Raw genomic sequence first — 26,291 nt, forward strand, 5'->3', positions numbered from 1 at the left:
TAATTGTGTTTTGTACTAGTGTGAGAATTGAGAATTGATTATTAAGGTTGATTTGTTTGAATTTGTATAAATTGTGCTGTTTTGTTTTATTTGGATGGTGCAGGTTGAAATTAAAAGAGCATATGAAGTACTGCATTGATGACCTTGAGGAGATAAGCAAGCTTGTCACAGTTCAAAAAAAGGTCTCTGAAGTTAAGGGTGTCATGATCAAGAATATTGAAAAGGCTATAGAAACCTGAAAACTTTGTTTCAGTTAGATATGCAGTTTTATTTTTTCCATGGTATCTGTTAATTTGGTTTTGAAACTTTAATCAAAATAAAATAGGAAACTTTAGTTTTGCATGTAGCTTAGCCAACTAATTTAGAAAAAAGAAAGCCTTTGGAGGAACAGGACTAGGTGGAGCAAGGAAAATTTGGTATATTTAAAATTATGTATTAAATTTTTATATCATTTTAGTGTATATTTAATTAAACCGGTTCAACCACGATTTGACCTGGTTGAACTATTGAACCATTGAATCAGTCACTTGATTGGTTCAATAATCGGTCTGATGTTCGCAATCTTGATTACAACGTCTAAAGGTACACCTACTCTATGTAACAAAGGTTACAATTTTTGTTCTATCATATTCCTTCGTAGGGTAGGGTAGGAGTGCACATGATTCGGTAGGACTAAAAAATTCGGTTCGATCTTGAATATTTTGGGACTAATTTAGTATGATTTTATTAGGTTTAGAGTACTAAGGATCTTAAAAATAGATCTAGTTATTATTTCGGGTCGAGTCCGGGTCAAGGCAAACGCAGCTTCGCCCGCTCCATATGCACCCTAAAAAAATAAAAAAGGTATATATGTTTTAAAATAATTTTAATATTATGTTATATTAATTATAAGTTTATTTTTTTATTTTTAATACACTTGTTGAATTAGAAAATAGATCAAAGAAGCATCAAAATTATAATTTATGGACAAATTCAAGTTCAAATATAAATATCAACTTTTTAATAACAAATTTCTTTATTATAAATAAGTGTATCATAAATAAGTTTATTTATAAATAAATTTTTATATAAATTATTATTAAAGCTTTAAAGATCCGCTTTTTACTCGATTTAGACCCAATATAGTTGTGGCCTGAAATGTTTAGGTTTCATTGGGTTTATAGTCGGGTTAGAGTCTAAAAAATGGACTCGACATATATTTAGAATCGGATTTAGGTCAAGATAAATTCGGTTTCATCCGACCCATGAACATCTATATCCCTTCATTTGTTTTTTTTATTTGTTTTAAAAAAATTGAAATGAAAGACGTAATAGTTACAAAAAGAGTTGATGTAGGTATAACAATTCATGTTATTTTTTTATTAGCTTTAAATATTTAGAAAGTAATTTCATGACATAATATCATAGTTTTACATTAAAAAAATTTAGAGTTCGATTCTTAATCAATTCTAAAAGAAAAAATATAGCATAAAACAATTAAAACAATAAAAAAAATACATATGTAAAAAAAATTATTAAACAAACTCAAAAAAAGTTATTATTTAAAAGATCGTGTTAGAAATATAATTATTTATATTATTTTTTTTATCATCTTTTAGAATGAACAATTTTATATCGAGAATAAACAAAATAAAGAAAATACATTGCTTATTTATTATTTAATTTATTTAGTCAACGACAAGAAGTTCAACTTGAGCAATGTGAAGGACAAGTTGTACATGATAAAAATTATTCATCAAGATCTAGGCATATTTATACATAGGTTGAGCTTCACGCAAGTTGAAATCGAACTTTGAATGGCACATCACTAAGGGCCAAACGCTTGCCATATTGGTCCTCATATATCCCAATATCACTGCATTTGTGGTAACACTTCTTGCAAACACTTGGACAATAAACCAACTTATAACCATCCTCGTACTTTTCAATCTTGAACCAATTAGCAACGGTGTTGCTACTAGGGCTTCCCAACACACCATTGTTAGTTGTCACAAACCAATGCCCGGTTGAATAATCATAGTCCTTGAGCATCCATACCGTGGACTCACAAATTGATTCATATGCGAAATAGATGTTGAGATCAGTGTTAACACGAACAACGCCTTTTTTAACGTTAACCGGTTGAAACACCACGGGTTGGCCCCGGTAACCGTTTGGATCCGATGTTGTAAGCACAACATCAAGAGGGCATGTGGATTCACCTGTGCTGGTGAGGGAAAGGCCACCTACATTAGGAGAAGTAGGGACAATATAGTAATTTAAACCGGCTCGGACGACCTTGCCGGATGTGTCAACCACTTGCTCCGGCGCAGTACTGGCTGCACCGAGCAATGGTTTGGTGCTCAAGGCAAAGAAAAGGAATAGGACAAGTAATGTGTTCTTCATTGTTTTGTTATGTGAAGTTTTTAATCTTGTGCTTCTTGTGACTTATAGTGATAGGATTAGAGAAGATAGTGTATGTGAATTAATTGGGTAAGGATGGATATATAGTTCTGTGGATTAGTGTGCAACGAGATGTATAGTCAATGATTTCAACTCATACTAATAAAACCACGTACCTATGTAAATAACCACACGCTTATGAATATCTGGTTTTTGAAGTTTGTTTGACTGGCATAATACAATATATTAAATAACAAAGTGTAAAGAAGAAAATTTACGGAAAATAACTCTCTTGTATTGGTTATATATGAAAAATTGGACTCAATCGGCCAAAAAGAAAAACCAGTACGAAAATTGACTAAAAATCGGTACTTACAATGTACCAGAGGGCAGTGGCAGTTGAATCAATCTTTTTTAAAATAAATCATATTTTAAAACATATATTTTGTTATATCTGATTTAATTCCAATTGAACATGATTTAAGCATTTTGCAGGTTCAATTCCCGGGTCAAAATTTTCTAAAGTCAACTTGACCAAATTTGCATTATTATAAGGACACAGATTAAAGCACAAGTAGTGCATTGTTATTATTTATTACACATTTATATATTCCTTAAGATTTTTAGGTATAGTTATAAACTTATAATTAGACATAGGTGGAACTCATCATCACTTCAGGCACGATAATGAAACTGAACTTTGAGTGGCACATTGCTGAAAGCTAGACGCTTACCCCACTCGTCTTCATAAATTCCTAAATCGCTGCATCGGTAATAACAAGCATTGCAAACACTTGGACAATAAACCAATTTATAAGCATCCTCGTACTTCTCAATCTTGAACCAATCTGCAATGGTGTCGGCTCCAGGATTACCTAAAACACCATTAATGGTCACAAACTGCTGTCGAATTTCATAGTTATAGTCCTTGAGCCTCCACACTGCGGACCCACAATCCGTATTATACCGAGAATAGATATTGAGATCTGTGTTAACACGAACAACACCTTTCTTGATATTAACAGGTTGGAACATTAGTGGAAGGCCTTGGTATCCATCCACAACCAGGATGTCAAGAGGGCAATCGTCGGCGTTTGTGCTGGCAAGGGTGAGCCCGCCGGCATTAGGGTATGTAGGGACAATATAGTAATTTAAACCGGGTCGAACGATGTTACCGGATGTATCAACCACTTGCTCGGGTGCAGGAGCAGCCGCACCAAGCAGTTGCTTCCTACTCAAGGCAAGGAGAAATAAGAATGCAAGCAATGGCATATTCATTGTTTTGTTTTGTGTTAATATTAATTCTAGTAACAATTAATTAACTAATATATATATAGGGTGATAATAATGGCTCCAGTTCTGTCACTTCTCTGTGGACTGGTGGGTAATGATGGTCATTGATTTCAATTTTTCAACTCATGCAATTAGCCATTAATTAAACACTCCCTCAAACCTAAACGGCGGATAGCTTTTATATATATATATATATATATATATATATAAAAGTCCAACTACACATCCAAGTTTTTTTGGCAACCAAATCTAATCATGGCTCAAACTTAACAAAAACTATTTTATTGCACCAGTATATAAACATGCACTTCACTAACGTAAATTCTTCGCGTTTCTTCTTTTTTTTTTCACGTTATTCTTTATCCTTCTTCGCATTTCTCCTTTTTCGCTTTCGTATTCCTCCTCTTCCTTTTTCTTCATGTTTTTCCTTCTTCTTATTCGCATTTCTCCTTCTTCTTCTTCGCGTGTTTTCTCTCAATCGTCGTTTTTTTATCGCTGTTATTAATGCATTTTTTTCTTTTTCTCCTTTTAATTGAGGTTCATTTGGATCTAAAAATGAATTCGATGTATTTTTGTTGATGATTGAATCTTTTTAACTGGTTATTCAAAACTAAATTAATTTTGGTTTATTTGTGTCTTAATTGAGATTCACCTGATGCTGCTGATAAATATTGACCAAATTTTTTATTCCTTAAGTAATTTCGGTTAATTTCTTAGTTTAATTGAGGTTCATTTGGATCCAAAAATGAATTCGATGTGTTTTTGTTGATGATTGAGTTTTTTTTACTGCTTGTTCAAAATTGAACTAATTTCGATTTATTTGTGAATTAATTGAGGTTCACTTGATGCTGCTGTTAAGTATTGACCAAGTTTTTTTGTTCCTTAAGTAATTTCGATTTATTTCTTAGTTTATTTGAGGTTCATTTGCATCCAAAAATGAATTCGACGTGTTGATAATTGAATCTTTTTGACTACTTGTTCAAAACTGAACTAATTAAATAGAATGGAGTAGAATCTAATGCAATTGAATAAAGTGATAATGAATAATTTCATTCTTCTTTGCTAAAAAAAATTATGAATACTTCTCAGTAATATCAAGTGAACTTCAATTAACACACAAATAAATAGAAATTAGTTCAAATTTGAACAAATAGTTAAAAAGACTCAATTATTAACAAAAAGTATATCGAATTCATTTTTGAATTCAAATGAACCTCAATTAAACTAAGAAATGAACCGAAATTACTTAAAGAATAAAAATTTTGGTCAATATTTATCAGCATCATTAAGTAAACCTCAATTAACACATAAATGAACTAAAATTATTTAATGTTGGCATCAGAGAAAATCAGAAATAATAAAGATGTTAGCAAAATATTGGTATTGTTGGTGATGACGATAACGAAAAAGAAAAGAAAAAGAAGAAGACGAAATCTTGGGAGGAGAAGGAGAACCTGTGTGCGCGAATTTAAAAGAAGAAGAAGGAGGAGGATGAGGAGAAGAAGAGAAGAAAGAAAAGGAGAAGAAGATGCGTAATTTAAAAAGTTGTTGTAAAAACTTGGTTAAACTTGATTAAATATTTTGTGTGGATTAGAATTTTATTGTATATATTATGTATAGGTTGATAATTAAGAACTGTTAGATAAAAAAATTTAGTTAAATTAGTTAAATTATTTAATTATTCTTAATCAACTTCATATAAAATTGAGTGTAGTTAAATTTTTACTCTATGTGAGATACTACCATACCAATAAAAACTGTGTACGTTATATAAAAACATACAACGTCTATAAATAATTGTTTTTTGAAATTTGTTTGAGTGAAATAATAAAATGATATATTGAATAACTATGAAAATAGATATTTAATTTGTAGTGATTGTGCTAGCTATTTCGAAATGAAAAACTTATTTAATTTATAATAATGCAGATCTTAAATATTTGGAAGAGAATAAAAATTGGTTTACATTATGGAAAAAAAGGGGTTGAATTCTAAGACTTTGTTTGAATATAAAAAAAATAAAAAAATAAAAGAAAAAAGAGAGAAAAAAATAGAAAAAAATGTGAAGTTATTTGTATGTTGTTTAGATAAAAAGAAAATAAAAATTTTTTTTTTGTTTGAATGAAAAGAAAAGTAAAAAAAAAATATAATGGTATAAAATCATATTAATACTCTTATCTATATTATACATAAATTATAATTTATTAATGATAAGGGATAAATGTACGATGTGTAATTTATTAATATTTAATTTGTTATATTTTTTTTCATTTTTATCTCATTTTTTAAATAAAAATATTTTAGTAGATCCTACACTATTTTTTTCTTTTTACTTTATTTTTTTTTATTTAAACAACAAAAAATTTATTTTTCCATCCATTTTCTCTCTTTTTATTTTCTTTCCTTTCAAATTCTCCCAATACAAACATTACATTAGGTAAAATTTCTGAATAGTGCTTGCAGCCTCAGCCTCCTCTCTTCTTCGGAAATGATATCATCTACTCTCTAAATCTAAGCTCTTATGGCTATTTGTGCAAAATTCGAACCCTCACCTTAGAACTATTGAAATTTGTCCAATAATATTATTCACTACAAAAAATATCGTTAAAATTCACGGCTAAATCGACAATAAAACTGTCGATAATATTAAAAATCGATATTAACCGTCGCTTTAAAACATGTCGATTTTTAAAAAACTAATAAAATCGACAGCTTTTTGAGTTGTCGATAAACTTTCAATAAAATCGATGGCTACCGTGTCGATAATCTTATATAAAATCAACGATCCTTGTGTCGATATTTGATTTATTAAAATTGACAAATTAGTTGTCGATTTAATTATAAAATTACCAACATAATTTCTATTTTTGTTTGTCTATTTTATATTAAAAATTGATAACATTATCATCGATTTTTATCTACATTAAATTTAAAAAGCGATAACATTGCCGTCAATTTTAATAGCCATATATTATTAGTTTTTTTCATATTTTATTTTTTCTTTTACAAGATCTTTAATATATTTGCTTCTACAATTAATATTTAGATCCATTCCTTGTTTTACTAGTAACCAAATAATCCAATCATCTTAATATATAAATAAGTGTACCTAATAGCTGCTGAGAAAGAAGGAGTAAACTGAGATAGATTTTTTCCTTACTAGCTACTTGAAGATGATGGTGATTGCAAAAGAAGGAGAAAATTAAAAAAAGAAGAAAAGTTCATAACTCGTTCAAAAGATAGAGAAGGACTATATAGAACCACAAATTAAAATCTACATTCATTAATTTCATATTATAACAAATTAATAAGTATGTACTAATTATGCTACTATTAAAATAATGTTTATAAAAATAAAAAAAGTCTTATAAGATGCAAATTACTTACAAGATATGCTTTTACAAATAATTTAGAATAACCTCTTGTCTTTATAAATTGTTCTAAGGTTTCAATAATGCGCTCCATTTCTGTGTCTTTAGCTAAACTAGCAAGAAGACCCGTGCAAACTGTACGGAATTACCATTTTATGAACATACCTAAAAATTGAACTATTCAATAATGATCTCCCCAAATCAAAATCATATTCAACTTAAAACAGTATTAAAAGCCTCGTAATAAAAAAAAATCTATTATTAGACAAACACAGTCATATTCAAACAAAAAAGTATTAATTAAATAACTTCTTCTGTTTAATTAGATATCCAATCAATCAAACATAGCCATATTCAAAGATGACAATGTTCTAAAGAGAAATAAAGTAGATGATCAAACTGAATAAAATTAGTTTAAAAAAGTTATGATCATATCAGAATTAAATGGTTAGAAAAATTTAAAACAATACAAATGTCAACCAATTAAAAAGTTTTTATTAGAAGAAAACTTGAAAGAAACATCAAGTTGTAATATTGTTAAACATAAATTGTATCTAAACATAGTAATCTGTTAGATATAATATCGTTATATTAATGCTAATTAGGATCTAACACATCATGATAATGATATAAAAAGAAAAGCATCTAATTGCAGTAAGTATAAAGTTAAGTGGGGGAATGATATAACCAAATAGCATATTAATTTGACTGTTCATATCTGATATCAAAAACTAAGTAATTTAACCAAGAAGTTCACATCCCATACATATTTTGAATTTTAGATAATGAAAAACCCAGAGTCCAAAATAGAATACATATCCCAAAATTAACAAAAGAAAGTATCAAAGCATCTGAATAATTAGTTTCTAACCACAGAAACCTGAACCAAATGATTTTTGTTCGAAACACTTCTAAATACACATAAATATCCAGGCCTAAGTTTATGCATCTTGACAAAATCTTTCCATTTGGGTCCAATTTTGTACTCTCGATTCTTGCCCTTACTTTTCAAGACATGCATTGCAAAGGTTTTAGTAATCTTTGAGCCCTTAACAGTAAATTTTCATTGTTCCGATCCACCACTCTTAAGCAATAATCTAGCAAACTCACAGCGAATATACTGTTAAAAAAAAAGGGTTAGAAACAGGTCTTAAAAAAAATTCATCAACAAGTATGAAACAATAGTTACAAAAACTTACAAATCGATCAGCCTTCATATCATACTCCGTTAACCTCTTGCTATAATGTTCAGCAACACATTTATATATTTCAATTTTAATTGATAGAAAAAATATGAGCAAACTAAAAATTGTAACAGTGAAAGATGTAAGATAACCTTATACAGAATAGTGTGAGACAGAATTTGATTATTGAAATCAATACGCTTAAAATGTAACAAACTCATCAATTAATTAAATGATATCAAGAGTGAGAAAATCAACAACACATGTAACAACAATCTAATATTAAACCAGAAAAAAATTAACACACCCTCTTTTTTTTGTTATTGACCTCTTCTTGACAGTAGTTCCATTGGAAGTGTTCGTTTGAATCCTTTGCACACCAGAACTTCAAGTGTAATAAAAAAATAAATACAGTAGTTAGAATATAAGACGCATAAAACTAAGAATAATTAAGAATTAAAAAAAAAGGGAAAACTATGAACTCTAACCTTTTCATATTTCGATGCATCTCATTATCTTCTATACCATATGAAATATCATCCAGTCCATCAAAATAGTTCAATCCCAACTCATCTTGAATTAGTTTTAGTAAAGATATATCAACAATATCTTTAACATAGTGAAAAGCATAAAAATCCATATAAATTGGTTTACTTCGCCTATCCACAGGAACCACAAAAAATATGACACTTGTGACATGCATTAGACCGATTTCACCACACTCTTGAACTTATAGAAAGCAAATAACTTGTCTACCTCACCGGAAGGTATCCAGATTTTGTTTCCCCGTTTTTTTAATCTAAACTTGATACAGTTGTCACAAAGATCAATCAGGACAATTTCATTTTTCAGCTCGACCCCATATCTAGCAACTACTATCTCTTGAAGCAAAACATCATCCTAAAAACAAAAAGAGACTTATCACATACATTTAAATTTTTACCATTAATTTTATTAATTCAGTTATATATGATTTATGTATTGATCACATGGCCTAAGATTAAAAAAAAAACATAAATGATATATTAATCCAAACATGTACCCGTTCTCTGTATGCATGAAAGATAACTGTTTCTTCCTTATCATTTCGCCAACGCTCTCTTGTGCCAAAAAAATGCCTAAATTAATCAAAATCAGTATCTTTACACCATACTTAACAAGAAATCCTTAATTGAAAAGGAAAACAATATAATCTCAACCTTGTGCGATCACTTCTACGTGCAACAAGACTCATCGTAAGAAAATAATGCCCAAAAAACCTATGTCAGCTATCTGAAAAAAAGACAGACAAAAAAAAAAGAAAAAAAAAGAGTATTGCATGAAAATATATAATCCTGCAGATTCGGAAAAACAAGGAGAACAGAAAAAAAAAATAAAAGATGCACAGGAACAAAAGAAGTAACCAGGGACAAATATTAAGATATTGCACAATTTTTAGTTAAAAAGTTCTTGACTAATAACATGCCTAATAGTTGCAAATTAGTAACTTACTACTATCTTTAGGATAATTTTTATTATAGCATTGAAAATGCATTATTTGAATTTTGTGTTCAATATTTTTTTTATTGGATACAACATAGTAATACGAAATTAGTGAATTTGACACGGCCAATATGACGTGAATTAAATAGAATTAATTAACCGAAAAAAAATAGTTTTCTCTTATTATCATTTGAACTTCTACCATGTTATTATGTTATTTTTGGCATGTTACTTTAAATCTGGCGTAATAATCAGATTAATCAGCAAAATTAGCCCTTATCCACACTTCAAAACCTGGTAACAAAAAGCATAAAAAAAAAGAAGTTAATAAGAGTGAGATGTTGCACTCAACCAAGTATGAAACATGCCTTGTTGTGAAAATCAAATATTTCTTTCTTTTTCTTTTAAATTCAGAACCAACGTTAACTTCAATAATACATGCATGTCAAAATATATGACAATATCTTATATTGGTTCATATTAATATACAGCAACATTTCAGACAAATACAAATCTTACTTTTAGGAAGAAAATAATCATAAATAATACTTGAACTCAACACATTCACATAAAAGTATTCATTCGATATTTTCAGAATCCAAAACTGTAGTTGATAAAATTACCAAGACACAAACCACCAAAAAATAAGAAAAAAAGCAAACGAAAAAAGAATGAACAGAAGAATATGTTGAGAATGCAACGGTTAGGGCAAAAATTTAAAATCTTCTTTTGGTGTCAGAAGATTTACTTTATCATTATGTCTCTGGCGGTTGGACAAACTATGTATTCTGGATCTCTCAAGAGCCCAAGCAAGAACACTATCCGCCGAGAAACTGCCGGAGATATATGGTTCGTAGGAATCGAAAGCGCCGGGAGACACTGCAGATGAGGAGAGTTCTGGAATTTGTATGAGGATATGGAGTTTAACCCTGGTAATGTTGGGTGGTGAGATTTTTGGGTTGAGTGACGTGAGACAACAGAGAGAGATGACAGATGGTCACTCAGTAACTTCTTCTGAGGTTCTCCTTTTTTTTTTTTACTGCGTGTGGGAGAGAGAGAAGGGAGGAGCCTTTGGTTTTTTTAGGTTTTGTTGGTGACTTTAAAAAAAGGAAAATACTAATATAAGATAGTAGAAGATAGAAGATAATGATTAGAATTATCTGGATAATTTTTTTTAAATAAATCACACTAAATAATGGTTATAACAAATTAATTATTCAGGAAGACAAACAATCACACAATTAATAAGGACTAATTTTTTGTTAACATTTATGATAGTTAAAAAGAACTAAATATTGAAAAAAAATATATCATAATATCAGTTTTTATTTATTTCAGAGTTTTTTTATACGAATAAATTTTATTTCTCTCGAAGTTTAAGTAACTTTCATAATTTTTTTTATTTTCTATTGATAATCAGATAAAAGAATGATGAAAAACCACAGAAGACAAAAAATAAATAATTAAGTAATCAATGAATATTTTATCAATATAAAAAAGATTAACATACGGATTAGGAAAAATAACTAAAAAGATAATGAAGAATATATTTATTTTTTTATAAAAAAATTTTGTCTTCTTAAATATGATACATGTTAAAATAAAAATTAATTATTGTTAATAATTTTAATATTAAAAATCCTTTTTAATAATTAAATCTTCCTAACAATCTTTTAAAGTGATTTTTCTCTTTTTTTATATCTAACGGATGGATAACTTTTATACCATAAAAAAAAGATAAAATATATGTAGATAATAATTGTATATACGTACTCTAGACTAAAATTTCTAATTAACCCACAACCAAAAAAAAAAATTAAATATATGAATTATTTTCATGTACAAAATAAAATTTCTGAAACTCTATAAAATTAAGATGATATTTAAAAATTTAAAATATTCCCTTTTTTCTAAAAATGATTTTGTAAATAAATTAAATTTTATGAGAAGTAAAATTATAATTTAGTCTAAGGAAAATATATAATTATAATAATGGTATAATAATTATGAATTAAAAAAAATAAAACAAACAGCATCACACAATGTAATAAAAGAACCATGATAATGTCATATATAGAAACACCCCACAGTGAGTGGTTTTCACTCTAGCACACAGTTTTGCAAAAAATAACATAATAAAAAAATTATTTATACCAAATACCATTCCAACTACTCAATTGATGCAAAACCTGATAAAAAGCAGGTCGATTTTCAATTCTCTATAATTTTCCAGAACAATAGAAATGCTTGTCTGTATAAATATATCCAACAACTTCTTCCATGATTCACACACAAAACAATAATAATCAATCAATTTTATTATAGAATTATCATCATCATAATCGTATATGTTGTAATTGTAACTTCAAAACAGAATAATTTAGCTAATAAATTGTTGCCCACAGAAAAAAAAATGAATATAGGAGGTTTCAATTAACGAACACAAAATTGAAACACCATTAAAAAAAACCCCGGCATTTATTGGAAAACGGAAGAATAGTATTACTAAATGCAGAAGTCAACACATAAATTCAATAGGATAGATTATAGAAACATGCATCATATTCAAGAAAATTCATTAGGCATTGGCAAAGGCTAAAAGCAATTTATAGAATATAAACAATCACACATGAAAACTTTTAGAACTTGAAGCTTAAGACAATTGTGAGGCAAATCTATTAGAAAATTCCTCTGAAAACTATGAAAAAGATTTTTTTTTATAGTTTTATCTGACAACTTTATCAAGTACCTCAAGTAAATATCTGCTATACACATTTCTAATTTTTAAGACAAAATCAAACATTTCTTTGTTTGGCATTTAAATAAGAAAGAAACTATTACCTGATTATATAATTATTATGCATATACAAATTACAATTTAAAAAATATTAGTCCACATTGTTGTGTTTGTGACATAATTATTTTACTTATTTGGCTTCCTTCTCTAGTGCAACAACTTGACTTTTTTTACTTTGCTTCATTTATTATCTATTTCTATATATAAACACCACTTGGCTTTCAATTTCAATTATGATAAAAAAAATTGCATCTTAAAAATATGAAATTGGGCAATCCAGTAGTGACATCAGAAAAATAACTACGAGACAATAGGAATTAATAATCATTCAATGTCTAAACTCTAAACTTTGAGAATATTCAAATCTCTCAAGTCTCAGAAATTAGAAATTTGAATAAAAACAGAAAGTACTCAACTTGAAATATATAAATTGATACTAATTGGAGAAAGTTGCATGAGATAGAAACAAGTAGAGCAAGTGATTGAATAAAAATAAAAAAAAATGAAGGGAATTGAGAGGTGTTACGTTGAAGAAGAAGGGCTAAGCAGTGGATTTTTCCTGGGATAGCGCGGAGGCGGACTCGGCGTAGGCGGAGGACGGCGGATTTTCTCAGGCATCGAAAAAGAAGAAGCTCTGCTCTCTGCCTCTCTATGTGATCGTGATTTCGTCTCTGATCTTTACTCTCAGGCATTGGAGGAGAAGAAGAAGCCTCACTCTAAACTCTGAACTCTATGAAGGTTTGGGGTTAAATTTTGGGAAAACGAGTGAAACGAGAGATGCGGAAAGCCAAATACAGGAGTAATTTTTTGTTGATAAAAATCGACAGCTCTTTCGTAAATTTTAGTTAAAATAAAAATCAACACTGCAGCCGTCTAGTTTATATAATAAATTTATACCGTTTATTCAATTTAGAAAAGAGATATCTATCGTCTAAATTTATTGACGGCAAAAGCCGTCGATATTTTTAATTATTAAAATAGACAGCTAGTCCATTGATTTTTAAGAAAAAAATTTTTTCAACCACTCTTTCGTCGGTAATGTGATGATAGTATCAAAATGTTAAAAAATTGCCAAAATAATAGACGACATCGTCGTCGATTTTAATATTTTATTTCTAATCATTTTTTTTTATTTTATCGACGATAAACCGTTGAAAAATATTAATAAAAAACTTGATCGCCGTTGATTTTTGACATCGACAATTACACTATTTCTTATAGTGATTTGTTATTTTAGAGTTTTAATATATTATTAACTACTCTATCCGCTCTAAATTAAAATAATTCTTCAGTCTTTGTCATGCATATAGATTTTAGGAAATAATTAAACGTCTCAACTTTAGATAGATCTATTTAATTGAGTATACAAAATTTAATTTATTAATTAGTGTACTGTATTTTATACTTGCTCTAGATCTCTTACTTACTCTCCTTGTCTCCCTCTTGCATCATTTCATACCGTTACTACTGGTGGGAGAAAATAAGTTAAAGTGATATTGTTTATTTATTTTTTTCAAATGGACAACTATATATTGACCCTGCTATTCCTATTTTGAACCAAATTAATTTTTAATTATAAATTAAACAATTATTTTGCAGCGGAAAGTAGTTCTTAATTTCAACTTTAACCCTACTTTAAGAATCTCTTTTAACGTGCAACAATTACTTGACATTTTACTAAGAAATATTAATGTATTATCCAAATAAAATATTTCTTTTTTATCTATATAATTATTGTATAATATTTAAATTTTTTAATGTGTGGTAAATTTTTAAAAGGCAATTATTTGTGGAGGGAAGAAGCTAAGTATATATAAACTAGTTTGGAAACAATAACGACCATGCTGATGATGAACATATAAAGTAACTAAAAGTTTCAAAAGGTATATAGGAAACTTGGAAAATAACACTTTAATTTATATGATTACAAGGAAACTCAACTTGAGAAAGAGAAGCCATGCATTATTATAAGGACAGAAAGCACAAGTAGTGCATTTTTATTATTATTTATTACACATTTATATTTATTTTTCCTTAAGATTTAGAAATACAGTATAACAGATTGGTGGAACTAACTTCATGCACGCTGAAACTGAACCTTGAGTGGCACATTGCTGAAAGCTAGACGCTTGCCCCACTCATCTTCATAAATCCCTAAGTCACTACACTGGTAGTAACAACCATTGCACACACTTGGACAATACACTAGCTTATAAGCATCCTCGTACTTCTCAATCTTGAACCAATTGCCAATGGTGTTAGCTCCAGGGTTTCCTAAAACACCATTAATGGTAACAAATTGTTGTCCAAGTGCATAGTTATAGTCCTTGAGTTTCCACACGGTGGAGCCGCAATCTGTATAATATGAGAAATAGATGTTGAGATCTGTGTCAACACGAACAACGCCTTTCTTGACGTTAACTGGTTGGAATACCAAGGGCAAGCCTTGATATCCGTCGACGGCTATAACGTCAAGAGGGCAATCATTCTCACTTGTGCTGGCAAGGGAGAGGCCACCCTCGTTAGGGGAAGCAGGGACAATATAGTAATTATAACCGGCTCGAACGATCTTGCCAGATGTGTCAACTACTTGCTCGGGTGCGGGTCCAGCCGCACCAAGCAGTGGCTTGTTGCTCAAGGCAAGGAGAAAGAACAATGCAAGCAACGCTATCTTCATTGTTTTGTTATGTGAAGTATGAAGTTTGATTTTTTGTATGAGTGTTGTGAATTAGATAGGAGAAGAGAACGTGAATTTATAGGGTTAAGATGGGTCTAGTTCTATGGACTAATAATGTGTGTGTGTGTAATGATAGTATAGTCATGGATTTCTACTCAAACAATTGGCCATTAATTAATTAATAATTACTAATTAAACACACTCAATTTTTATCAATAACACGTTATGTACATTTGTAAAGCTTCATTTCGATTGAACGTAACCTTTAATTCTTTTGCTCTATCTTTAGTCACATCGCGCGCCTAACTTGATATATTGTGTGTGATGTATGTGAAAAAGAAGAGAAGCCCATAGAACGAACAGTTTGTTCTTTTCAGTTTTCAAATATTTTTAGCTAGATGCGATGTTAACGAACTTTTTTTTATCATTTTTTCTTTAGGTTGCACATTGTTTTTTTTTTTTTAATTCTTATTTGTCTTTAAAATTAAGTAAATTTAGGTCGGAGAAAATCTATTATACTACCAGAAGGATGACTTTCATGTCATTGCATTGGGGGGCCAATATGGCGGTTGTATGTAAACCATGTGTTTGTATTCTGTTCGGTTACTCGTCGGGATGAGATGTCGGTCGGATGGCTAATCAAGAGCAACCGGAGGATGTAAGGCATTTGGACTTGAGTGCGAGTTGAGCGAAAAAAGTGTAATCACGATTGTCGATAGGTCGGCGGACAGGACCATCTGCAAAGATACTCCTATACTAAAGTAAATGTCTATACGATGAGATGGCTAATTAGGGTAAAAAATGACGTACGTTGGGAGGAGAGGAGGTCCATCCCCTTTTATACCTTGTACTCGGGTAGACTTTTTTACTTGGGTCCATTAGTTTGAAAGTTTCCGCTAACTGTCAAAATCTTTTCCAGTAAATAATGTGGTACGTGAGTCACTTTGGCTCATACGGATCGAAAACTCGTTTAATTGATAGTCTACCAAATGGATGTCCGATCCTTATTGGACTGGCAGAACATATTCCAAAACTTTTAGATTATTTTTTTGATAACTACTACTTTAAACTCTTAATATTAGAAATATAAAAATATTATGTGTATGTTAAAAATTAATTATTGTATATTTATATATAAATATATGTGTTATTTAATTTATTTTTAATATATATTTTATATTTTAATGAATAGCTGAGATAATAGTTGATCTTTTAGATATATAATATGATTATTAAAAATAATATAAAATTTTTAAGAATAATCATAATGCCTCAAATTGCTTAAAATTTACCCCTTTTGTTTTAAATTATTATTTTAGGTATAGATACACATATTGAAAAAAAATTAATATTTTGATGTCATATGACAATTGATTTGAAACCTTATATTACTATTTGATAATAATTGCCAGAGAAGAGCAATGTCTATATAAGGCACATAAGTACCTAAGGCAGGGGGGAAGAAATGACGAGTATCAAACATCTTTCGCAGATACCTTTTCATTTTCAATCCGACCACAATCACGTAATTGAAGTGATCTTGAGATAAGAACAAAAATGGGAGGATTATGGATTGAGCAGAGAAGAGAAAGTGTGCAGAGAAAAACAGGAAACTTGTAACTCAAGGAATTGTATTGTGTTCATAGCTAGCTTTACCTTCTAGCAGATGCACACTTATATAAGGAATCTTAACTAACTAATCCTAACAGATTCACAACTGCACTAACTAATCAAGAATTCTTTCAAGAACAAGAACTATCCTTCACTAATCTTCAGCTCTGCATGCTTAAAGGTGGTTAGTTCAGTTAGGCAGTTATTTAATATATATGGATGTAACTATAAATAGGTGAAGAAGTGATTTAATCATTATTAAGCTTGTTTATTTTCTTCAACATCCTTAACCAAGAATCAGATTTCTAGCAGCATAATTTCTTCCTGAGTTCTTATTGGTACAAGTACAAAGTTACAAACTCTTTCAGACTCAAACAAGTAAAGAAAACAACTTGTTTATTTATTTATGACATTCCTGTTGGGTTTTTCTCTCCTTTGTGAGGCCCAAGCCCAACATTTTGAGGGTGTCTCTTGCACCCATTGTGCCACAACCCTAGTTCAGATTTTTGGGGTCATTGAGAGTGAGTGAGAGTAGCCACCAAGTGAGAGAGAAGGGGAAAAACAAAATTCCCGTTTTTGCCCAAAGCAGTAAATTTCAAATATCAGTTTCTCAGTTGTTCACCGTTGGATCGGCTTGAAATTTAAACTGCATGTTCTTATCATCTTGTTCTTCATTCTGGTCGGTGGAGATGTTGATTGGAGATTTGCAGTGAGAGAAATTGGCTTCGCAAGAGAGAAATTAGGTTTCCCGTTTTTACACAGAGCAGCAATTTTGGAACGGCAGTTTCTCATTCTTTCACCGTTGGATCGACGTGAAATTTGAACTGTAGATTCTTCACATCTTGTTCTTCATTCTGGACGGTGGAGATTTTAATTGGAGGTCTACAGAGGGAGAAATTGGCTTCGACAGCAGCTCTGTTTTTTGGGTATATTTCATCTTCTTGCTTTTCATTTGTGAGCTTTGGTGCTTTGATGTTTTGGCTGGTTATATGCACATTTTTGTGCTTTGTTTGAGACTCTCTTGTACCTCATTTGATTATAGTGGAGCTATTTCATTGGTCTGGACGACTCGTGGTTTTTACCTCTTACCTTGAGGGGGTTTTCCACGTTAAAATCTCGGTGTGTTCTTATTATTGCTTTACTTGCTATATTTGCTTGTTATAGTTGCTGCCATATTGTGTTGTGAGTGCTTCCATATTGTTTTTGTGTTGGACATTTGTGTCGTTTCCGCTGCTAGGCTCTTTCATACTGGCATCAGAGCTTGTTGGTATTTTTCTGGGCTTGTGAGTTTGTGAACAATGGAAGCTAATACTAATACTAGTAGGATGATCACTCTTAATGGTCCTAATTATGATTTGTGGAAGTCAAAAATGGAAGATTTGCTTTATGTCAAGAATTTTTATCAACCAGTTTTTGGTACAGAGAAGCCTAATGATAAATCTGATGATGATTGGACTTTGTTGCATAGACAAGTCTGTGGATATATTAGGCAGTGGGTTGACGATAATGTGTTGAACCATATTATTGGAGAGACACATGCTCGGACTCTTTGGATTAAGCTTGAACAGTTGTATGCTCGAAAAACTGGGAATAACAAGATGTTTTTGATTAAGCAGTTGTTGGCTTTGAAGTATACAGATGGGACATCAATGACAGATCACTTGAATAATTTCCAAGGAATTATGAATCAGTTATCTTCCATGGGTATCAAGTTTGATGAAGAGGTTCAAGGATTGTTACTTCTTGGCTCCTTACCAGACTCGTGGGAAATTCTCAGAATGTCATTGTCCAATTCTGCTCCTGATGGTGTAATCTCTATGGATCTTGCCAAGAGCAGTGTTTTGAATGAAGAGATGAGAAGAAAGTCACAAGGTACATCGACTACACATTCAGATGTTCTTGTTTCTGAGTCTAGGGGGAGAAGCAAAAGTCGAGGTCCTAAAGGTAGAGATCAAAGTAGAAGCAAGTCTCGAGGAAAGTATAAGAATATTGAGTGTCATCATTGTGGTCAAAAGGGACATGTGAAGAAATTTTGTTGGCAGCTAAAGAAGGAGAAAGCCAAGGCAAGTAAAGATAAGAGCACAAATAAAGATGATGGTAGCAAGGAAGACAAGGTTAATGTAACTCATGATGATTTTCTTGTTGTTGAAGAGTTTGAATCTGTTAACCTTGTTGATAATAGCACTAGTTGGGTGATTGATAGCGGTGCTTCTATTCATGTTACATCTAGGAGGGATTTGTTTACGTCCTATACTCCTGGTGATTTTGGTGATGTAAAAATGGCTCATCAAGGTGTTGCAAAATGTGTCGGTGTTGGACAGGTTTGCTTGGAAACCTCCAACGGTACCAAGTTGACTTTGAAGCGTGTGAAGCATGTTCCAGATATTCGGTTGAACTTACTTTCTGTTGGTAAGTTGTGTGATGAAGACTTGGATAGCTCATTCTCTCGTGATAGTTGGAAGCTCACCAAGGGTTCCATGGTTGTTGCTAGAGGTACTCGACACTCTACTCTTTATTTAACTCAAGCAAAGATTGTGAAAGATGTTGTTAATGCTGCTGAGTTTGTTGATGAAACTGATTTATGGCATAAGAGATTATGTCATATGAGTGAGAAGGGCATGAATATGTTATCCAAGAGGAATCTTTTATCTGGTTGTAAGGTTGCTTTGCAAAAGTGCAACCATTGCTTTGCTGGGAAACAGAACAGGGTTTCTTTCAAGAGCCACCCACCTTCAAGGAAGTCAGAGATACTTGACTTGGTGCATTCTGATGTATGTGGGCCGATGAAGACAAGAACACTTGGAGGGTCTATCTATTTTGTAACCTTTATTGATGATCATTCTAGGAAATTATGGGTTTACACTTTGAAGACCAAAGATCAAGTTTTGAATGTGTTCAAGCAATTTCAAGCTTCTGTTGAAAGAGAAACTGGGAAGAAGTTGAAATGCATTCGTACTGACAATGGTGGTGAGTACTCAGGTCCATTTGATGCTTATTGTAAAGAGCATGGTATAAGACATCAGAAGACTCCTCCAAAGACTCCTCAGTTGAATGGCTTGGCTGAAAGGATGAATAGAACACTGGTTGAAAGAGTTAGGTGCTTGTTGTCACAATCTGGATTGGCAAAATCCTTTTGGGGTGAAGCTTTGAGCACTGTTGTTCATGTCTTGAACCGGACACCATGTGTTCCCTTGCAATTTGAAGTGCCAGAGAAGGTATGGTCAGGTAATGATGTTTCTTATGATCATTTAAGAGTCTTTGGATGTAAAGCTTTTGTTCATATTCCTAAAGATGAGAGATCTAAGCTTGATGTAAAGACTAGGCAATGTATTTTTATTGGCTATGGCATGGATGAGTTTGGTTACAGGTTTTATGATCCTGTTAACAAGAAGGTGATTCGGAGTAGAGATGTTGTCTTTGTTGAAGACCAAACATTGAAGGATGTTGATAATGCGGAAAAGCCAATGGTTCAGCCTAGTGATGATTTTTCTGACTTGGATATTACTCCCTCTATGCCTATGGTAGAAGATGGTAGAGTTGAAGCTCAAAATAATGAGCATGATACAAGTGCAGGTGAAGATGGAACAGTTGATCCAATACTTGATGAAGTTGGTGATGATGATCAAGATGAAGAACCAGCTTTAGAAATTCCTGCAAATGCACTTAGAAGGTCTACAAGAGAGAGAAAGCCTTCGTCAAGGTATTCTCCACATGAGTTTGTTTTGTTGACTGATGGGGGAGAACCTGAATGCTTTGGAGAGGCTGTTGAAGATGAAAGCAAAGCTCAATGGCTTGAAGCTATGCAAGAAGAAATGAAGTCCTTGCTTGAGAATGATACCTATGAGTTGGTGAAGCTATCGAAGGGTATGCGAGTTTTGAAGAACAAATGGGTATTCAGAATCAAGAATGAAGAACACAATTCTAAGCCTCGGTATAAGGCTAGATTGGTTGTTAGAGGTTTTAGCCAGAGAAAAGGTGTTGATTATGAGGAGATCTTTTCTCCTGTTGTGAGGATGTCATCCATTCGTGCTGTGCTTGGATTAGCAGCATCTCTTGATTTGGAGATTGAGCAAATGGATGTGAAGACAGCTTTTCTTCATGGTGATTTAGATAAGGAGATCTACATGGAGCAACCGGAGGGCTTTCTTGTTAAAGGAAAGGAAGATTTTGTGTGCAAGCTTAAGAAGAGTCTTTATGGGTTGAAGCAAGCTCCAAGACAGTGGTACAAGAAGTTTGAATCTGTTATGGGAAAGCATGGTTACCGTAAGACAACTTCAGATCATTGTGTATTTGTGCAAAAATTTTCTGATGATGATTTTATCATTCTTTTGCTTTATGTGGATGATATTTTGATTGTGGGCAAGAATGCTTTGAGGATTAATGAGTTGAAGAAACAGTTGAGCAGGTTCTTTGCTATGAAGGACTTGGGTCCTGCCAAACAGATTTTGGGCATGACTATTACTCGTTATAGAGATTCCAAGAAGCTTTATTTGTCACAGGAGAAGTACATAAAGAAGGTGCTTCAAAGGTTTGGCATGAATGATGCCAAATGTGTTGCTAGTTCTTTTGCTCCTCATTTTAAGTTGAGTACCAAGCAGTGTCCAACCACTGATGAGGAAAAACAAGCAATGGATGAAATTCCTTATGCCTCAGCTGTTGGAAGCTTGATGTATGCTATGGTGTGTACTAGACCAGACATTGCTCATGCGGTTGGTACAGTGAGTCGTTTTCTCTCTAATCCAGGTAAAGAACATTGGAATGCTGTTAAATGGATTATGAGATATCTCAAAGGTACAACTAACTTGAGTTTGAGTTTTGGTGGTGAGAAACCTTTGCTAGTTGGCTTTACTGATGCAGACATGGCAGGAGATATTGATTCTCGAAAGTCTACTTCAGGTTATTTGGTCAAGTTTGCAGGGGGAGCTATTTCATGGCAGTCAAGGCTACAAAAGTGTGTTGCACTTTCTACCACAGAGGCAGAGTTTATTGCAGCAACTGAAGCATGTAAAGAGTTGTTGTGGATGAAGAAGTTTCTTGCAGCACTTGGTTTTAAGCAAGACCGTTATGTCTTGTTGTGTGATAGCCAAAGTGCTATTCATCTTGCCAAGAATTCTACTTTTCATCCAAGATCTAAACATATCGATGTTAGGTATCACTGGATACGGGATGTGTTAGATTCTAAGTTGTTGGAACTTGAGAAAGTTCACACTGATGACAATGGTGCTGATATGATGACAAAAGCATTGTCAAGAGAAAAGTTTGAAACATGTTGTTTGATCGCCGGAATGGCGAGAGCCTCCACCTAGTCGAGAAGGGGGAGATTTGTTGGGTTTTTCTCTCCTTTGTGAGGCCCAAGCCCAACATTTTGAGGGTGTCTCTTGCACCCATTGTGCCACAACCCTAGTTCAGATTTTTGGGGTCATTGAGAGTGAGTGAGAGTAGCCACCAAGTGAGAGAGAAGGGGAAAAACAAAATTCCCGTTTTTGCCCAAAGCAGTAAATTTCAAATATCAGTTTCTCAGTTGTTCACCGTTGGATCGGCTTGAAATTTAAACTGCATGTTCTTATCATCTTGTTCTTCATTCTGGTCGGTGGAGATGTTGATTGGAGATTTGCAGTGAGAGAAATTGGCTTCGCAAGAGAGAAATTAGGTTTCCCGTTTTTACACAGAGCAGCAATTTTGGAACGGCAGTTTCTCATTCTTTCACCGTTGGATCGACGTGAAATTTGAACTGTAGATTCTTCACATCTTGTTCTTCATTCTGGACGGTGGAGATTTTAATTGGAGGTCTACAGAGGGAGAAATTGGCTTCGACAGCAGCTCTGTTTTTTGGGTATATTTCATCTTCTTGCTTTTCATTTGTGAGCTTTGGTGCTTTGATGTTTTGGCTGGTTATATGCACATTTTTGTGCTTTGTTTGAGACTCTCTTGTACCTCATTTGATTATAGTGGAGCTATTTCATTGGTCTGGACGACTCGTGGTTTTTACCTCTTACCTTGAGGGGGTTTTCCACGTTAAAATCTCGGTGTGTTCTTATTATTGCTTTACTTGCTATATTTGCTTGTTATAGTTGCTGCCATATTGTGTTGTGAGTGCTTCCATATTGTTTTTGTGTTGGACATTTGTGTCGTTTCCGCTGCTAGGCTCTTTCATTCCATGACAAGAAGGAACTCAACTTGAGAACCTTTAATCATAATAAAAGGTAACCAAATGCATAATGCATGAATTGTTAATTACATCACACTTGTTCAAAAACATACAACACCAAATAAGATTTATGAAGGTAGGTTCTTCTATCTTCATGCAAGTTGGAACCGAACTTTGTATGGAACATCACTGAGAGCTAGACGCTTATTACCATATTCATCCTCAGATATCCCTATATCGCTGCATGGATAACTTCCATCATAGTACACATTTGGACAATAGTACAATTTATATGCATCCTCGTACTTCTCAATCTTGAACCAATCCGCCAGTGTCTCCTTTCCAGGGTTGCCCAATGCGCCACCAAGGGTCACAAACTTTTGTGCGGCCGAAGAATCATAGTCCTTAAGCATCCACACCGTCGAATCGGGACATCCTACGCCGCCGTCCGAGAAGAAAATGTTGAGATCAGTGTGAATACGAATAACGCCTTTCTTCTCATTAACGGGTAAGAGATATAATGGCAGGGGACCATTAGAAGAATCTCCGGCTATAACGTTAAATGGACAAGTTTGATTAACACTGGCAACTGTAATACCTCCGGCATAAGGGTACGAACCAGGGACAATATAATAATTGACACTAGTTCGGACTTTTTTGCCGGAGGTGTCAAGCACTGTCTCCAGGGCAGAAGCCGCTGCTCCGAGAAGTGGCTTTGTGCTCAAGGCAATGGCTAGGACAACGAACAATGCTAGAAATAATGTGATCTTCATTATTGTTCTTTGATTTGTTGTATAATATGAAGTTTTTTACTTGTGATGATAATAGCATAGAAGAGTGTAAGATATTTATAGGGTGTGAAGATGGGTGGAATCTGTGGACTATATATATCAATTAATGTGTCCAACGATAGACATGGATTTCAAGTCTTACATACACAGCTGCCAAATAAATAAATAAGAAAATAATATGATGTTAGTATTTGAATATCATTGACATGTTTGTTTTCCCTTTTTAGGCAATTCTCCGCCTAATTTGATTCATTAATGCAACTTGTAAGTGCGTAACTGTGTATGTGTGCTCTGTTTGTTTAGTAGAGGCAGCCCATTGTGTTTGCAACAATTACAAAAAGAATACGGCCCACAAGTAGGGCAATGGGGTAGGAAGAGGGGGGGATATTTTTTCATTCCCCTTCTCCGTCCTTAAATTTCCTTTTAGTTTTTGCTCTGTTGTAAGAGAATATTGTTCTCCATCTTTATTTTTCAATCTCATTTGTTGTGGGACTTTATTTTTTATCTTTTTATATTGATTATTTATATAAAAATTCTAATAAAAAATTAAAAAAAAAATCATAAAATATTATTATAATATACAAAAACACAATTATGTAGCGGTAGAAAAAAAAAAGAATACTGTGATTAGAGACAATAAAACGATAAGGGAGTGACGACACGATGAGCACTAAATAGAAATGGCAAAAAATTTCGTTTCCGGATTTTCATTTGAGACCACTTTTGCAAAAATTTTTGCATTTCGAAAAATTTTGCCAACCCTACCTACAAGGGCAGAAGCACGTTGAAAATCATCTAATTTTGTAGAAATATATACATGTAAACTATATAAAACTTATTTTTTCGTTCTGTTCCAAATTATTACATTGACTAAATGTCCACATATTTTAAGAAATTTAAAATAGATTTTAGTGATCTTCTAAAAATTAAACATATAGAACCATAAAAAGTAAAATTATATATATATAATTTACAATGCTACTAGGTTATCAACACTAATCAATAATTGCTCAACCAATCATTAATGAAACCCAACAAAATAATTGCATTATTAGACAAACATTCAAATTTAATTTCTCTCATAGTATTTTCGATTAATTACCAGTCTAAACTATTTAGTTTTGTAGCCCAACAAAAATTTTTAGCCAACACTTTTAAATATTATTATTTAATTACTGATCAATTAAAACAATAATCGTGTTTAGTCCTATATCACTGTATTATATAATGAAGATAATTTATATCAAATTTATCAGTAATATATAATTGAAGAACACTTTGTTCTGTGCAAATTTTGAACAAATATATTAGGTTGATTTATAAATATATAAAAAATATAGTGTTAAGCTCCAACTTTAGATTAAGATTAAAAAACACTCATCTTAATTTCAAAAATAATGTAATTTGGATTATATTTATATAGAATTATGCGTATATTTTGTACGAATCTATTCTTATTTTTTTTCAAATTCGTCCGCCAAATACTATAAATAAAGGACTTAATACATACTTAAGATACCTAATATAATCTACTATAATTCTCATACCTTTTAAATTATCACTACTATGCATTAGAATTTCTTAAAAGTACGTCTCCACTCCTGCGGAAATGCCAGCCTGGAGCAAGGAGGTCATAATAAATTAACCTTTGGATGATCTATAACACATCTAATCATTGGTTTTTAAAATTACACAAAATTACAACTTGAGCATGACTTGAGAAGAGTCAAACAGGTAAAGAAAATTACAACTTGTTTATTTGTTTATTTATATTCCGAATTGCATGCATGATTCATGCATCGTTACATCGACATTCACACTACTTACCTAATAATAACATTTATTATAAATACATGAAGATAGCTTCTTCAAGCATGTTGGGATGTGAATGAGTGTTGGGAATTAGATAGGAGAAGAGAACGTGAATTTATAGGGTTAAGATGGGTCTAGTTCTATGGACTAATAATGTGTGTGCGTGCGTGTGTAATGATAGTATAGTCATGGATTTCTACTCAAACAATTGGCCATTAATTAGTTAATAATTATTAATTAAACACACTCAATTTTTATGAATAACACGTTATGTACATTTGTAAAGTTTCATTTCGATTGAACGTAACCTTTAATTGTTTTGCCCATCTTATTCTTTAGTCACTCACATCGCGCGCCTAATAACTTGATATATTGTGTGTGATGAAGTGAAAAAGAAGAGAAGCCCATAGATAGAACAGTTTGTTCTTTTCAGTTTTCAAATATTTCTAGCTAGTTGCGATATGTTAACGAACTTTTCCTTTTTATTTTATCATTTTTTATTTTGGCTGCGAATTGTTTTTTTTTTTTAATCTTAATTTTGTCTTTAAAATAAAGGAAATTTAGGTCCGGGAAAATCTATTATACTACCACCAGGATGACTTTCATTTCATGTCATTGGGGGGCCAATATGGCGGTTGTATGTAGACCATGTTTGTATTCCAAAACATCTAGATGATTTTCCTTGAAAACTACTGCTTTAATTTTTTTGGTTATTAAATATTTTTTATATTAAAAATATAAAA

General features: G+C 32.0%; 4 protein-coding genes and 1 long non-coding RNA gene across 5 annotated transcripts; all 5 read right to left on the reverse strand.

Moving 5' to 3' along the window:
- Nucleotides 1-1,630: 1,630 nt before the first annotated feature.
- Nucleotides 1,631-2,535, reverse strand: LOC112801843 (miraculin). The gene has a single exon (XM_025844787.1). It carries the CDS (start codon nt 2,383-2,385, stop codon nt 1,771-1,773), a length of 615 nt encoding a protein of 204 aa, XP_025700572.1. The 5' UTR covers nt 2,386-2,535; the 3' UTR covers nt 1,631-1,770.
- Nucleotides 2,536-2,905: 370 nt separating this feature from the next.
- Nucleotides 2,906-3,717, reverse strand: LOC112799747 (miraculin-like). The gene has a single exon (XM_025841777.2). It carries the CDS (start codon nt 3,658-3,660, stop codon nt 3,058-3,060), a length of 603 nt encoding a protein of 200 aa, XP_025697562.1. The 5' UTR covers nt 3,661-3,717; the 3' UTR covers nt 2,906-3,057.
- A 4,679-nt stretch (nt 3,718-8,396) lies between these two features.
- Nucleotides 8,397-9,125, reverse strand: LOC112799748 (uncharacterized). The gene is made up of 2 exons (XR_011881683.1): nt 8,719-9,125; nt 8,397-8,615 (listed from the first exon to the last, which is right to left on the reverse strand). It is a non-coding gene; the product is annotated as an uncharacterized lncRNA (long non-coding RNA).
- Nucleotides 9,126-14,395: 5,270 nt separating this feature from the next.
- Nucleotides 14,396-15,241, reverse strand: LOC112799750 (miraculin-like). The gene has a single exon (XM_025841779.3). The coding sequence runs from the start codon at nt 15,184-15,186 to the stop codon at nt 14,587-14,589; it is 600 nt and encodes a 199-aa protein (XP_025697564.1). The 5' UTR covers nt 15,187-15,241; the 3' UTR covers nt 14,396-14,586.
- Nucleotides 15,242-22,965: 7,724 nt separating this feature from the next.
- On the reverse strand, nt 22,966-23,776 carry LOC112801844 (miraculin). Its single transcript, XM_025844788.3, has one exon. It carries the CDS (start codon nt 23,716-23,718, stop codon nt 23,098-23,100), a length of 621 nt encoding a protein of 206 aa, XP_025700573.1. The 5' UTR covers nt 23,719-23,776; the 3' UTR covers nt 22,966-23,097.
- Nucleotides 23,777-26,291: the final 2,515 nt, after the last annotated feature.

The sequence above is a fragment of the Arachis hypogaea genome, chromosome 5 (assembly GCF_003086295.3).
Source record: "Arachis hypogaea cultivar Tifrunner chromosome 5, arahy.Tifrunner.gnm2.J5K5, whole genome shotgun sequence".
NCBI classification, from domain to species: Eukaryota; Viridiplantae; Streptophyta; class Magnoliopsida; order Fabales; family Fabaceae; genus Arachis; species Arachis hypogaea.

What these genes read in the sequence shown, in the direction of transcription:
- LOC112801843 (XM_025844787.1), bottom strand. Translation starts at nt 2,385, where the DNA reads ATGAAGAACACATTACTTGTCCTATTCCTTTTCTTTGCCTTGAGCACC.
- LOC112799747 (XM_025841777.2), bottom strand. Translation starts at nt 3,660, where the DNA reads ATGAATATGCCATTGCTTGCATTCTTATTTCTCCTTGCCTTGAGTAGG.
- LOC112799750 (XM_025841779.3), bottom strand. Translation starts at nt 15,186, where the DNA reads ATGAAGATAGCGTTGCTTGCATTGTTCTTTCTCCTTGCCTTGAGCAAC.
- LOC112801844 (XM_025844788.3), bottom strand. Translation starts at nt 23,718, where the DNA reads ATGAAGATCACATTATTTCTAGCATTGTTCGTTGTCCTAGCCATTGCC.